Here is a 13,804-nt window from a genome sequence, read left to right as displayed (position 1 = left end):
TTCAATGTTTAAATGATGTTTTAAATTATTTACCATGTAGGTTCCTAGAATTAAATGTGTCTTAAAGAACAGTTTAGTATTAAATATTGATTCATTTAGCGAAAAGATAAACAGAAAAAGTTTTTCCCTCTATTCTCAATCTAAATGATTTTTAAAAACCTGAGGGTGGATTTTAGGGACGTCCTGCAACAACATGATATTAAACCAGTTTATTTGAGCTGATTATGAATCAGAGCGAGGAAGGAAGGAAAGAAATAAGGAGATGAACAAGGAAGGAAGAGAGGAAGGAAGGAAGGAAGGAAGATTCCTGAAAACCAAAAAAAACAGAAAAGATGAAACTGGAGCCCAGATGTTACTGGCACACTGTATTTTAATGAAAGATCAGGTTAAAATAAAAACACTTTTAATGACAGAAGCAGACATTAAAAAACAAATCACCATAAATACACTATATTATCCTACACACACTTTGTTCTAACAGGTCTCACCGTCAGCGGAGGAACCTGAAAACGCTCCAGATCGACACATCTACTCCAACATGGCTGCCTGGTCACGTCCAAACGTTACAGATCTTAAAAACTCCTTTTAAAATGACACGCAGCCTCCTGCTGCTGTAAAGCGTCCAACACAACGGCACCAACTCACTGCAGGTTAAAACCAGCTCCTCCGTTTACATCTGAACAACACTTGCATCTGATGTGGAAGAAGATCAATTTACGTGCACGGGCCTCGCCACCTCCACCATGTTTATTAATCCAACACGCTACGGTGCCCCCCCCCCCCACCCCACCCCACCCCGCCCATGTGACTACATTTCACAAATAAAAACCCTCCACTCACCCACTCAGTCCACGCTACCAGATGGAAATGTGTGGTGAAGAGCAGATAAAGACAAAGCATCACATGCTATTCTTGGCAAAGCTGTATTTTTAAAGTGAAAAGCGTGGCTGAGGGCGACGGCTCGAACGTGGGATGATGATGAAGAAGAGGAAGAAGGAGGAGGAGGAGAAGAAGAAGCTAAACCCTTCTAAGTCGAGGGGGGACGCAACTCTCGGGGGAACGTAAAAGTCATGACGGTCAGTCCCAACCGTTGTCCTTTATCATGTGGGACAGCTCGATGATGTACTTCCCCTCCTTGTACTTCTGACTCAGCTCGAAGGCTTGTTCCTGGGGAGGGAGGGAGGAGAAGATGTGTTAAAGCCAGCACTTGAGTTCTGATCTGATTTCAGGCTGTGTGTACACCAGCAGCAGCGCCACCATGTGGTCAGTACATTATTAACAGCTACAGGAAGGAAGGAAGGAAGGACGGAAAGAAAAAAGGAAGGAAAGAAAAAAGGAAGGAAGGAAGGAAGGAGGAGTAGAAGGAAGGAAGAATCCCTCGTGTTGATATTTGGTCACTAATGAGACTCATTCACTGTGTTCACACTAAACCACAAGAGAAACCAGATTCATTTAACGTAACATGTGACCGAGACTTAATTCTGATGTGAGTGAAGTGGGCGTGGCCTCTCAGGTCGTCACCTCCACTACATCAACTCGTTAACTCATTAAAGTGTTAATCACACTTAAAGGTGAAGGAGACACTCACATATTTCCAGCCCAGTGTTGTGTGACAGTTTTCACAGTAGATGTCGGCCACAGCGTGAAGTCCTGTCAACAGCAGCCTCTCCTCAGCGGGACCACAACCCACGTTCACCCTGAAACACAACACGGACACAACACGTCAACACACACAGTCATATATATGTAACAACAGGGAAGGAAAGATGGAAGGTTGATGCCTATAAATACTCACACAGAGTTGAAGAGGTAGGCTCGGCCCTGACTTCCCTGGAAAGACTGAGAGACAAAGAGGACAAGGGGGTGAGACCAGGTGAAAACTGTTCGGAAGCTCGTTAACAAACGCTCGTTAGCGACAAACACTCACCTTGGAGATGAGATCATCGTGGTTGGCCAGATGTGCACGGCAATGCACACAGCTGTAACGACGGTGGCAGGAGTCCAGGTAAGCCTGGAACGTCTTGGCCTTCGTCAGCTTCACCATGTCTGAGGAGGAGGATGGAAGGAAGGAAATAAGCTGAAAGTGTTTCAAAATAAACAATACAACAAAAACATAACTGCTTCATGCTCCTTCATCTATTTATTACAAGGTTCTATAGCAAATTGAAGATGTTTATGTTATTTTAAGGAAAATTAAAGACATTTAAGGAGCAACTGTGGCTGACAACAAGTTAATGTTTGACTTTTTTGATATTTTATTTGGTTAATGTTTGACTACTATTACTAGGTTAGTGCAGGGTGTCGTGTTAGTGGGAAACCTGCTTCCTGCTTCTGCTCAAATAAATGTTAAATCTCGCTTCTTTTCAATGCAAAACCCTCGGAATCAAAGTGCAAACCGCGTGTAAACTGATAATCAAAGAGGCAAAATGAGGCCAGAGAGTCCGGGACGAGGCTGTTAGCTTACGCGCTAGCATGCTAGCTCAAGGGTCTTTGTTGACAAACGGGGGGTTAGCCTGTGTGCTAACTAGCATGCTAGCTCCGCACTTGTCAACAAACAAGATTCCTCGAGGTCTTTCGGCTCACCTGAAAATACTGAAGCGCTTCCTCTCGAATAAAGTTGGTTGATATCACTCTCGGGTAAAAAAAACTTACTAAAAACAGAATCAGTTTAAACGCAGGTGTACAAAAAACGCACACAACCGCGACGTCGAGTCCCTTTATCCGCTTTTACTTCCCTCTCTTTGCAAAACCAGATACGGGAAAAAAAAAATCCTCCGGGTAAAAGTGGCGCTGGAGTCCGACAAAGCTGGCAGGTTGACAAGGAGAGAGGAGCAGGAGGAGCAGCAGACGGAGGAGGAAGAGGAGAGAAATGTGGTTTGTTTATGAAAAACACGCATTAGGAGGAAGCAAAACAATCCCGCCGACCAATCAGGAGCCTCCGAGTGACGTCGGAATGTGGGTCAGCCAATCAGAGCGCACCTCGCCGTCGCCTTTTATGGCTATCGGTTTGATTTCATAAAAGCTGTTAGTGGGTTATCAGTTCCTGCCTGCGCCTCTGGATCAAAGTGTTTTCTCAGGCCGAAACCAGAACCACACGAGACACAAAAACCTGCACATTAAAAGACTTTGGGTTGTTTTCATGTTTGTTTTACTGTATTTTCAAAGGTTTCTGCTGCACAAATCAAAATCTGCAAAGGATTCCCCTCAACAACTATGAATCTTATTGTAAGTTCTGGAGCTTTGTGATCTAAATGTATGTTTTAAAGTCCTTTGCACTGATTAGCCTGTTCCCAATTAGTCAACTTGTGTCAAAAAATAAGTAAGATCAAACATTTTGGGCCTCAAACTGAATCACTTGGTCAATAAAGTGTCAGAAAACAGTCAAAAACTTTGAGTTAACATGAGACTGAGGCAATTTTTATGTGCGAGGAACTTGATCCAGTGATGTTTTGGAAGTTCTGTCTGAAAAATCTTGTCTTTATTGAGTCATCTGGTCCAAAAATGTCATTTATGTATGAGGAACTTGAAATCAGTCCGTAATGAGTCATTGGGTGTAAAAAAAATGTCAGAAAATAGTCCAAAACATTGGATTGATACAAGATTAAGTCAATATTTATACACAACAAACTTTGTTTGGGTAGTTTTGTCTAAAAAAATCTTGTTTTTATTGAGTCTTCTGGTCTGAAAATGTCAGAAAATAGTCAAACATATTAGATTAGAATAAGACTGAGACAATATTTATGTACGAGGAACTTGAAATCAGTGCTTAATGAGTCATTCAGTGTAAGAAATGTCATAAAATAGTCGAAAACATTGGATCAGCATCAGACTAAGACACGAAATCAATGTCTGAAGAGTTTAACCAATGTTGTTTTGATAGTTTTACCCAAAAATATTTTATTGTAAAGGAACAAATGATTGTTTATACTCATTACTCAGTTCAAAGTCGGTCATTTAGTCTATAAAATGTCAGAAAATAGTCCAAAACATTGGATTGATATAAGATTGAGTCAATATTTATACACAGTGAACTTTGTTTTGGTAGTTTTGTCTAAAAAAAAAAGAGAAAAATCTTGTTTTTATTGAGCCTTCTAGTCTGAAAATGTCAGAAAACTGTCAAAAACATTGGACTGATATAAGATATAAAGAATATTTGTGTATGAGGAACTAGAAATCAGTGCTTAATGGGTCATTCAGTGTAAGAAATGTCAGAAAACAGTCGAACACTGGATCAATATCAGACTATGACATGAAATCCATGTCTGAGGAGTTTAAGTTGTGTTGTTTTTGTAGTTTGTGAAGGAACAAATGTTTATTTCTACTCATTACTCAGTTCAAAGTTGCTCATTTAGTCTAAAAATCAGATGATATCAGATTAAGACACAGAATTCACGCCTGATGAGTTGAGATCAGTAATTTTCCTAAAAGATACTTAAATTGTGTCGGCGTTATCAGACTTGTAGTGTAGATGAATAAACACATCCTTCCATTTTCCTTTTGTGAAGCCTTTGTTCTTATTTTCCACTGTGAGGCCGAACCACTCGCTCAGAAAAATACAGCCTTTGTTTCACCAGCAGACCGGTCGATGATTATCACAGAAACAGCAGCGGCGGCCGGACTTTGACCACGACTTCCTGGGAAAACAGGTGAAATGTAAACGTGCTCTATGAATGTAGGTGAAACACGACACCAGCGCTTAACGCTTCTATAACTTTTAGCATCGGGAGTTTTCATTCTCACGTAATGAAAGAAAACGATGAACAGCTGAGACGAGGTTTGTTCTCATGATGGAAATAAATCTAGATTCAGATGTTCACATGTGTCCTAACTTCCTTCCTTCCTCCCTCCTTGTAAACCCTCTCTATAAATGTAGGTGAAACCAGTAGTTACAACTTTTATAACTTTTACTTTTCAGTTTTCATCCTCTCATAATTGAATAAACTCAAAGAGAAGCTCCTGAGTTACTGAGACCAGACCTAAACAAAGTCACGTTCACTGCGTTCACAGGGTCACCAGGTTATCAGGGTGGTCCGCTGGTTAAATATTTCCCCCTGACTCAGCGCCGTCTGGAGGAAATGATCAAACACGTTAATCCTATCAGCTGTGATTAAGAGTCTGAACAGCTGAGGAGGAGGTTTCCTAAAACCTGGATCGTGTCCCGAAGTCAACGACCAGATGTTCGTGGTTCTGATCCAGTGGTGGAGACGTCTGACTGTTCACACTACGGACAAACCCATCGTGACGTCACCCATCTGGTCCGAAAATGTCAGAAAATAGTCTTTTTGAGACAATATTTATGTATGAGGAACTTGAAATCAGTCCGTAATGAGTCATTGGGTGTAAAAAATGTCAGAAAATAGTCCAAAACATTGGATTGATACAAGATTAAGTCAATATTTATACACAACAAATCTTGTTTTGGTAGTTTTGTCTAAAAAATCTTGTTTTTATTGAGTCTTCTGGTCTGAAAATGTCAGAAACCCCACTGGATTCTGAACCCAAAAAAAAAAATGAAGCCCGAAGTGGGCGGAGCCTGCGGTCGCCATGTTGGATGAGCTTTACTCCGCCCAACTTTTACTCCACCACCTGTCACTCAAAGCGGGAACGCCCTTAATTATGCAGAATTTTAAACCTTAATTAAAAATAAACAAATGAGTTCAGAAAAAAAGTGAAATAAATAAACAATTGAGACCAAAACAGTTTTTCATACCAGGCTGTAAACATATTTAATAACGCTGTAACATGGGGATCTGCTCCCTTTTAGCGCCTCTAGTGGCCACTCGATGAACTGCAGCTTTTTTGCGCTGCTCAGACCCGGAAGTTGCCGCCATTTTACTGACCACGTGGTGGCGCTGCTGCTTATTTACACACACACACACACAAACTGATGTTTGAATTAAAACCAGGTGTGAATGCGGGGGTTTTTAAAGATGGATCAGGTGTTAATTAATTAAAGGTTTAATTAGTGACGTCAGTCGCGTCGTCTCTTCCTGTTCAGGTATTCTGACAGCAGACTCGGGTAGTCGCTCATCACCCCCGTGGCTCCGACCTCCAGCGCCGCCTCCATGTCTTCGTCCGTGTTGCAGACGAATAAATGAACCTGCAGGTTTCAGAGACACGAGTTAAAAAAAAACATCGGTTCATCTGTGAGTTAGAGGAAACGAACTGGACGTGATCCTGGATCGTACCTGGATCCCACGAGCAGCCAGATGTTTAAAAAGACTCTTCCTCATAGTTACTCTGGAATTACAGCGTCAGAAATGAGATTTATTAAGAAGGATTCTCCTTCCTTCATTAAATAAATGATTCTTGTGTAGTTTTGTGTGAATCTGTGTCAGGTCGTATATAATCTGTGTTTCCTCTCGTTTTAACCTTTAATCACAAACACTTTGACCTCAGTGACGTTATTTCATATAATCTGACTTTAAAGAAACAGAATAAAAGAGGAAAACTCACTTTTCCAGCAGAAACACGACCAGTTTGTTCCTCAGGACGGCCTGCGGAGGAATGTACGTCCTTCAACGCACACAAACACACAAACACACAAAGAATAAGGAGCTGGACTGAGAGGATGAGACGTGAATATGTTAAATATATAATATGTTTTTATCTGTGGTTCAGACATGAGCTCCTACGTCTGCGTTTCATTCACACGCGATAAATTAACTACATGAATTAACTAAATTAATTGTGTATCGTTGTGATTCTGCTTCAGCTCAGAGACACATTCAGTTAGTTCAGAAATAAAAGAATAAAATATATTTAAAATAAAACACGATGAAACTTTGATCCTGGAGAAGAAATTATTAACGACATGTTGGTTTTTAATTAAACCAGATCAGCTTCAGATATTTAACAAACGTCTGTATCTCCTCCTTCCTTCTTTCCCTCTCTTTCTTCCTTTCCTCATTCCTTCCTTCCCTCCTTCTTTCCTTCCTCCCTCCCTTTCTTCCTTCCTTCCCTCCTGCCTTCTTCTCTTCCTCCCATTCCTTCCTTCCTTCCTTCCTTCCTTCCTTCCTTCCTTCCTTCCTTCCTTCCTCTCTTTCCTTCCTTCCTTCCTTCCTTCCTTCCTTCCTTCTTCTCTTCCTTCCTTTCTTCCTCCCTCTCTTCCTCTCTCTCCTCCTTCCTTTTCCTTCCTTCCTTCCTTCCTTCTTCTCTTCCTCCCATTCCTTCCTTCCTTCCTTCCTTCCTTTCTTCCTTCCTTCCTTCCTTCCTTCCTTCCTTCCTTCCTTCCTCCCTTCCTTCCTTCCTTCCTTCCTTCCTCCCTCCCTTTCTTCCTCTCTCTCTTCTTCCTCATTTGTCCAATCTCGTATTTTATTGAACATCCTTCTTGATTCTCAGACGCAGACAAAATAAAAGAAAAGTCTTAAAAAGTAAAAGTGTTAAATCTGATTCTGGATCCGTTTTATCTCGTCTCTGTTTCTAGAAACAGGTTCAGGTCGTTTATGGTTTAATTTCTACTTTATAGATTAAAGACAAACTACAAACTAATCAGATCAGATCAGACAAAACAGAACAGAGCATCTCCACTCAGTCATAGAACAGATGTATGAATAGACGTATGAATAGAAACATGAACAGAAGCATGAACGTTAGTATGAACAGAAGTATGAAGTATAAACATGAAGCATGAGTTATGAACCTTTAATATCCGAGTAAACTGCAGCAACTCTCTCCAGGGGACAATAGACCGCTGTTAGGAGAGACAGAGGCCTCTGCTCATGGAGAAGCTGTACGGCATCGAGGCGTTCTGACCGAGACACGTTACAGACAACCTTCTAACTATTAACTTATCTACTTCACTACTTCACCCATTCCACCTTTATCTCTACTTCACTTCATCCTTCTATCCTTTACTCTCCTCCTCCCTTCTACCTCTTCCTTCCTCCTTACTCCTCCCTCTCCTCCTTCCTCCTCCCCCTCCTTCTCATCTCTTCCTTCCTCCTCCACCTTCCTTTCCTTCCTTCCTCCTCCTTCTTCTCTCCTCCCTTCCTCCTCCCTCCTTCTCCCTCCTCTTCTCTCCTTCCTCTCCTCCCTCCTTCCTTCTCCTTCCTTCCTCCTTCCTCCCTCCTCTCCTTCCTTCCTTCCTCCTTCCTCTCCTCCCCTCCTCCTCCTCTCCTTTCCTCTCCTCCTCCTCCCTCCTCCCTCTTCCTCCTCCTCCCCTCTTCCTTCTCCTCCTCCCTCCCTTCCTCCCCTCCCTCTTCTTTCCCTCTCCTCCTCTCCTCCTCCCTTTCCTCCCCTCCTCCTTCCTCCCCCCTCCTCCCTTCCTCCCCCCTCCTCCCCCTCTTCCTTCTCTCCTTCCTCCCCCTCCCCCTCCTTCCTTCTTTCCCCTCCTCTCTTCCTTCCTCCCCTCCTTCCTTCTCTCCTTCCTCCTCTCCTCCTCTCCTCCCTCCCTCCCTCCCTTCTCTCCTTCCTTCCTCCCTCCCTCCCTTCCTTCCCTCCCTTCTCTCCTTCCTCCCCTCCTTCCTCCTCCCCCCCTTCCTCCTCCCTCCCTCCCTCCCTCCTCTCCTCTCCTCCTTTCCTTCCTTCTCTCCTTCCTTCCTCCCCTCCCCTCCTCCCCCTTCCTCCGCCTTCCTCTCTTCCTTCCTCCCTCCCTCTCTTCCTCCTCCCTCCCTCCCTCCTCTCCTCCCCTCCCCTCCTCCCCCTTCCTCCGCCTTCCTTCCTCCCTCCCCCCCCCCCCCCCCCCCCCCCCCCCCCCCCCCGTCTCACCGTATTGCGACACTCCTTCATGATGGCGGCGTTGACTGAGGCCCAGACCGTGATCTCCTCCCTGTTGTAGCGCTGAGTCAGATCAGAAACCTGCAGACGATCATCAGTCAGGAACAGGATTTATTTCGTCTCCGTCCACTTTTACGTTTATTCTGGTTTATTCATATTCACGCAGGTTGTTTGTTAGAACCTTCTGTATCAGCTCGTGGTTGTTCTCCTTGATCTCGATGCTGATCGGCATCTGAGGGAACTTCCTGAACACGTCCTCCAGCCGACAGAACGTCCTGTCAGAGCCGCTGCTGAAGTGTCCTGGAGGAAGGAAGGAAGGAGGGAGGGAAGGAAGGAAGGAGGGAAGGAGGGAAGGAGGCATAAACAGCTCTGACCTACTTCTACAAACTCTTACGTTAATGATTAAAAAAGAAGAAAAAGAAAAGCAGGAGCAGGAACTCGCCTGTGTAGAACGTCACCTCCAGCTTCTCCTTGTACAGCGGCAGATCCTGCAGAGAACAAGAGTTCTAGAGTCTGAAGAATCCTCCCTCCCTCCCTCCCTTCCTTCCTTCCTTCCTTCCTTCCTTCCTTCCTTCCTTCCTTCCTTCCTTCCTTCCTTCCTTTCCTCCTTCCTTCCTCCCTCCCTCCCTCACTCCCTTTCCTCCTTCCTCTCTTTCCTCCTTCCTTCCTTCCTCCCTCTCTTTCTTCCTTTCCTTCTTCTTTCCTTCCTTCCTCCCTCTCTTCCTTCCTCCCTCTCTTTCCTTCCTCCCTCTCTTTCTTCCTTTCCTCCTTCCCTCCTTCCTTCCTTCCTTTACTCCTTCCTTCCTTCCTTCCTTCCACTCTTTCTTCCTTCTTTCCTTCCTTCCTTCCTCTCTTTCTTCCTTCTTTCCTTCCTTGTTTCTAGAGAGAGTCTGGAGAGTCCTTCCTCCCTTCCTTCCTTTCCTCTCTTCCTTCCTTCCTTCCTTCCTTCCTTCCTTCCTTCCTTCCTTCCTTCCTTCCTCCCTCTCTTTCTTCCTTTCCTCCTTCCTTCCTTCCTCCCTCTCTTTCTTCCTTTCCTCCTTCCTCCCTCCCTCCCTTCCTTTCCTCCTTCCTTCCTTCTTTCCTTCCTCCCTCCCTTTCTTCCTTTCCTCCTTCCTTCCTTTCCTCCTTCCTCCCTCCCTCCCTCCCTTCCTTTCCTCCTTCCTTCCTTCCTCCCTCCCTTTCTTCCTTCCTCTCTTTCTTCCTTTCCTCCTTCCTTCCTTCTTTCCTTCCTCTCTTCCTTCCTTTCCTCCTTCCTTCCTTCTTTCCTTCCTCCCTCTCTTTCTTCCTTTCCTCCTTCCTTCCTTCCTTCCTCTCTTTCTTTCTTCCTTTCCTCCTTCCTTCCTTCCTCTCTTTCTTTCTTCCTTTCCTCCTTCCTTCCTTCCTTCCTTCCTTCCTTCCTTCCTTCCTTCCTTCCTTCCTTCCTTCCTTCTTTCCTTCCTCCCTCTCTTTCTTCCTTCCTCTCTTTCTTCCTTTCCTCCTTCCTTCCTTTCTCTCTTTCTTCCTTTCCTCCTTCCTTCCTTTCCTTCCTTCCTTCCTTCTCTTCTTTCTCCTCCTTCCTTCCTTTCCTTCCTTCCTCTCTCTCTTTCTTCCTTTCCTCCTTCCTTCCTTTCCTCCTTCCTTCCTTCTTTCCTCTCTTCCTTCCTTTCCTCCTTCCTTCCTTCTTTCCTTCCTCCCTCTCTTTCTTCCTTTCCTCCTTCCTTCCTTCTTTCCTTCCTCCCTCTCTTTCTTCCTTTCCTCCTTCCTTCCTTTCCTCCTTCCTTCCTCCCTCCCTCCCTCACTCCCTTTCCTCCTTCCTCTCTTCCTCCTCCTTCCTTCCTTCCTCCCTCTCTTTCTTCCTTTCCTTCTTCTTTCCTTCCTTCCTCCCTCTTCCTTCCTCCCTCTCTTTCCTTCCTCCCTCTCTTTCTTCCTTTCCTCCTTCCCTCCTTCCTTCCCTCCTTCCTTCCTTCCTTCCTTCCTCTCCTTCCTTCCTTCCTTTCCTTCCTTCCTTCCTCTCTCTTCTTCCTCTTTCTCTTCCTTTCTCTTCCTTCCTTCCTCCCTCTCCTTCCTTTCCTCCTTCCTCCTTCCTCCTTCCTTCCTTCCTTCCTTCCTTCCTCTTCCTTCCTTCCTCCTCTCTTTCTTCCTTTCCTCCTCCTTCCTTCCTCCCTCTCTTCTCCTTTCCTCCTCCTCCTCCTCCTTCCTTCTCCTTCCTTCCTTCTCTTTCTCCCTTTCTCCTTCCTTCCTTCCTTTCTCCTTCCTCCCCTTCCTCCTTCCTTTCCTCCTTCTTCCTTCCCCCTCTTCCTTCCTTCCTCTCTTCTTCCTTTCCTCCTTCCTTCCTTCTTCCTTCCTTCCTTCCTTTCCTCTTCTCTTTCCTTCCTCCTCTCTTCTTCCTTCCTCTTCCTTCCTTCTTCCTCTCTTTCTTCTTCCTTTCCTCCTTCCTTCCTTCTCTCTTTCTTCTTCCTTTCCTCCTTCCTTCCTTCCTTCCTTCCTTCCTTCCTTCTTTCCTTCCTCCCTCTCTTTCTTCCTTCCTCTCTTTCTTCCTTTCCTCCTTCCTTCCTTTCTCTCTTTCTTCCTTTCCTCCTTCCTTCCTTTCTCTCTTTCTTCCTTCCTCTCTTTCTTCCTTTGCTCCTTCTTTCCTTCCTCCCTCTCTTTCTTCCTTCCTCCCTTCCTTCCTTTCCTCCTTCCTTCCTTCTTTCCTTCATCTCTTCCTTCCTTTCCTCCTTCCTTCCTTCTTTCCTTCCTCCCTCTCTTTCTTCCTTTCCTCCTTCCTTCCTTTCCTCCTTTCCTTCTAGGTCATTGTTTCTAGAGAGAGTCTGGTCAACTCAAACCACAGGCGCCATGTTTGCTCCATCAGAGGTTAGTTTCTACAGTGTAAATAAATGTCTTATTTCCACCATTAACGTTCCTATAAATGTTATTAATATGTAAAAGGTCCTCACTTAAATATCCCAGCGTCTACTTCCTTTAAATATCTTAAATGAGCTGTAAAATGCTTTGTAGCCCAATCACCTCATCAGTCAGTCTCCCTGTTATTTAGTATTAGCATTATAGCGCTAACGTTTCCACGCGTCATACAACACGTCTCATTTCCCACCTGCAGCCTGAGTGAGGAGACGGTGACGTCGTGGCCCGTCTGCCTCAGCAGGTCCTCGTCGTGAGACACCACCACGTGTCCGTCCCGCGTCAGGTGACAGTCCAGCTCGAACATCTCCGTCCCCTGCTCCGCCGCACTGAACGACAACACAACAACGACAACAACAACACAACGACGACTATTAACAACGACATTTTAATCGACACGCACAGCGTCGTCTTTTCAGAGACCGTACTCACTTTGTGAAGGCAGCCATGGTGCTTTCCAGCCTCTCGCCGCATCCTCGAAGCAAACACAACATCCTGGATTATAATATATATATATGTGTATATATATATATATATATATGTATGTACACTATACTGCCAAAAGTATTCTCTCACATCCCACTTTAATCCATAGTTTAATACTTTCTTTGCAACTCTTCTCGGTTCATGGGAGTTTTGGATCATTCTTCCATTAGTTCTCACTAGTGATGTTGGAGGAATCTTCATCTAATTCATCTAAAAGGTTTTCTGTGGTGTCGGGATCAGGACTTGGTCCAGTTCTTCCTCAACAAACTCCCCCAAACTGGTCCCACCAAACTCCAAACCTGACCCAGTGTAGTCAGACCAGTAGCGTTCTCCTGGGAACCTCCAAAACCCAGACTGGTCCATCAGATTTCCACACCTCCACTGCTCTAGAGTCCAGTGGTGCTGCTTTCTGACCACTGCATCCCACGCTCTGCATCCCACGCTCAGTGATGTCTGCCTGGGATGCAGCTGCAGGTCCGTGTAAACCCACTAATCTCTCCGTTCTGGAGCTAATCTTAAGCTAATCGTGAAGTCTGGAGTCACTATGATGAAACTTGAGCGGCTTCAACCTTTGATCCTGTCACAGCTCCACGCTGGAATCTACCCGTTTCCTTTCAGGTGGACGTGGAACAGACCGGATTCACTTATTCGGATGGTGAGCGAACACTTTCGGCTGCATAGTTTATATAAGTTTTGTGATAAAAAAACAAAAAAACATCAGACTTTTAGTTTCTATTCGCGTTCCGTTATTTTGCTGCAGGTTAAAAATGAAAATTAGAAACAGATAAAACCAGTGAGCACGTTGCCAGACCTGCTCCACATCCTCCTCCTCTTCCTAAATCCGCTTCCTTACCTCCTCCTGTGCTTCCTTACCTCCTCTGTGTGCGATGTGAGTGCTGTAGAAAGCCGAGCGTTTCCTCCTGTGGAGAATCTGCGGGTTCCTCAGCAGATACAGCGACGTGAGGGTGTATCCTCCCAACGCCGGCAGGATAAAGTACAGATAACTGCTCATTATCCGTCAGGTGGCAACGTCCACTGAGCACCTTGCAAATTGCCTCACAGATTTAAAAAAAACAAAAAAAGAAGAAGAAGAAGGAAAGGAAGACAAACGTGTCCTGGTTTAGCTGAGACTAATCCTGCTTCCACGGGCAAAGGTGACGAGATCTGAGCCGCCTGCTGCTGCTGCTGGAAGGGAAAAAACTGGACGGACTGGTTCAAGTCTGAAGAAATATGTCCAACCTTCCTTCCTCCTTGACTAAGGTTTGAATCACTGCAGCTGAAAAACCAACCAACCGGAGCCGTAAACATCTGTTAATGAAGCACCAGAGTTCACCTCATCCCCTCGCGGCCTCTCCCACCGCCGGCAGCGATTTGCCTGGAAGCTGCTCGACTCTGCGGTTTGTCAACCCTGCAACACAAGCGGCGGCAACACCTTTCGAGGAATTCTTTTATTCCGCCTCATTGTTGCGACACAGATAAAAAAAAAAATAAATAAAAGTGTGTCATGTTTAAATAGGAGCGTGCAAAGTTTTTTGAAAAATCATGCATCTTAGGGCGGGTGTTTGACAAACGGGATGTGGCCGATATGTAAACTCTCACAAACGCACAATGCACACAAACTCAAAGTCAGCAGGGTGTTGGGACATTGTTCGGCTTCAATAGCGGCGCAGGAATGTGGCGAATAGCAGCGGCGCTGCAGGACGCTAGGAAAGGTTACAAGGAA

General features: G+C 45.0%; 2 protein-coding genes across 2 annotated transcripts; both read right to left on the bottom strand.

Moving 5' to 3' along the window:
• Nucleotides 1-352: 352 nt before the first annotated feature.
• Nucleotides 353-2,898, bottom strand: ypel3 (yippee-like 3). The gene is made up of 5 exons (XM_047571794.1): nucleotides 2,584-2,898; nucleotides 1,928-2,046; nucleotides 1,796-1,839; nucleotides 1,589-1,697; nucleotides 353-1,167 (listed from the first exon to the last, which is right to left on the bottom strand). The coding sequence occupies exons 2-5, from the start codon at nucleotides 2,042-2,044 to the stop codon at nucleotides 1,078-1,080; spliced, it is 360 nt and encodes a 119-aa protein (XP_047427750.1). The 5' UTR covers nucleotides 2,045-2,046; nucleotides 2,584-2,898; the 3' UTR covers nucleotides 353-1,077.
• Nucleotides 2,899-5,685: 2,787 nt separating this feature from the next.
• On the bottom strand, nucleotides 5,686-13,631 carry gdpd3a (glycerophosphodiester phosphodiesterase domain containing 3a). The gene is given in 10 exon segments (XM_047571200.1): nucleotides 5,686-6,100; nucleotides 6,189-6,240; nucleotides 6,457-6,563; nucleotides 7,643-7,750; nucleotides 8,710-8,799; nucleotides 8,900-9,018; nucleotides 9,161-9,206; nucleotides 11,789-11,924; nucleotides 12,028-12,070; nucleotides 12,955-13,631. Coding segments are annotated over 10 exon segments (969 nt in total). The 5' UTR covers nucleotides 13,094-13,631; the 3' UTR covers nucleotides 5,686-5,971.
• Nucleotides 13,632-13,804: the final 173 nt, after the last annotated feature.

Source organism: Mugil cephalus, chromosome 20 (genome assembly GCF_022458985.1).
Source record: "Mugil cephalus isolate CIBA_MC_2020 chromosome 20, CIBA_Mcephalus_1.1, whole genome shotgun sequence".
NCBI lineage: Eukaryota > Metazoa > Chordata > Actinopteri > Mugiliformes > Mugilidae > Mugil > Mugil cephalus.
This window is presented reverse-complemented; position numbering and strand designations above follow the sequence as displayed.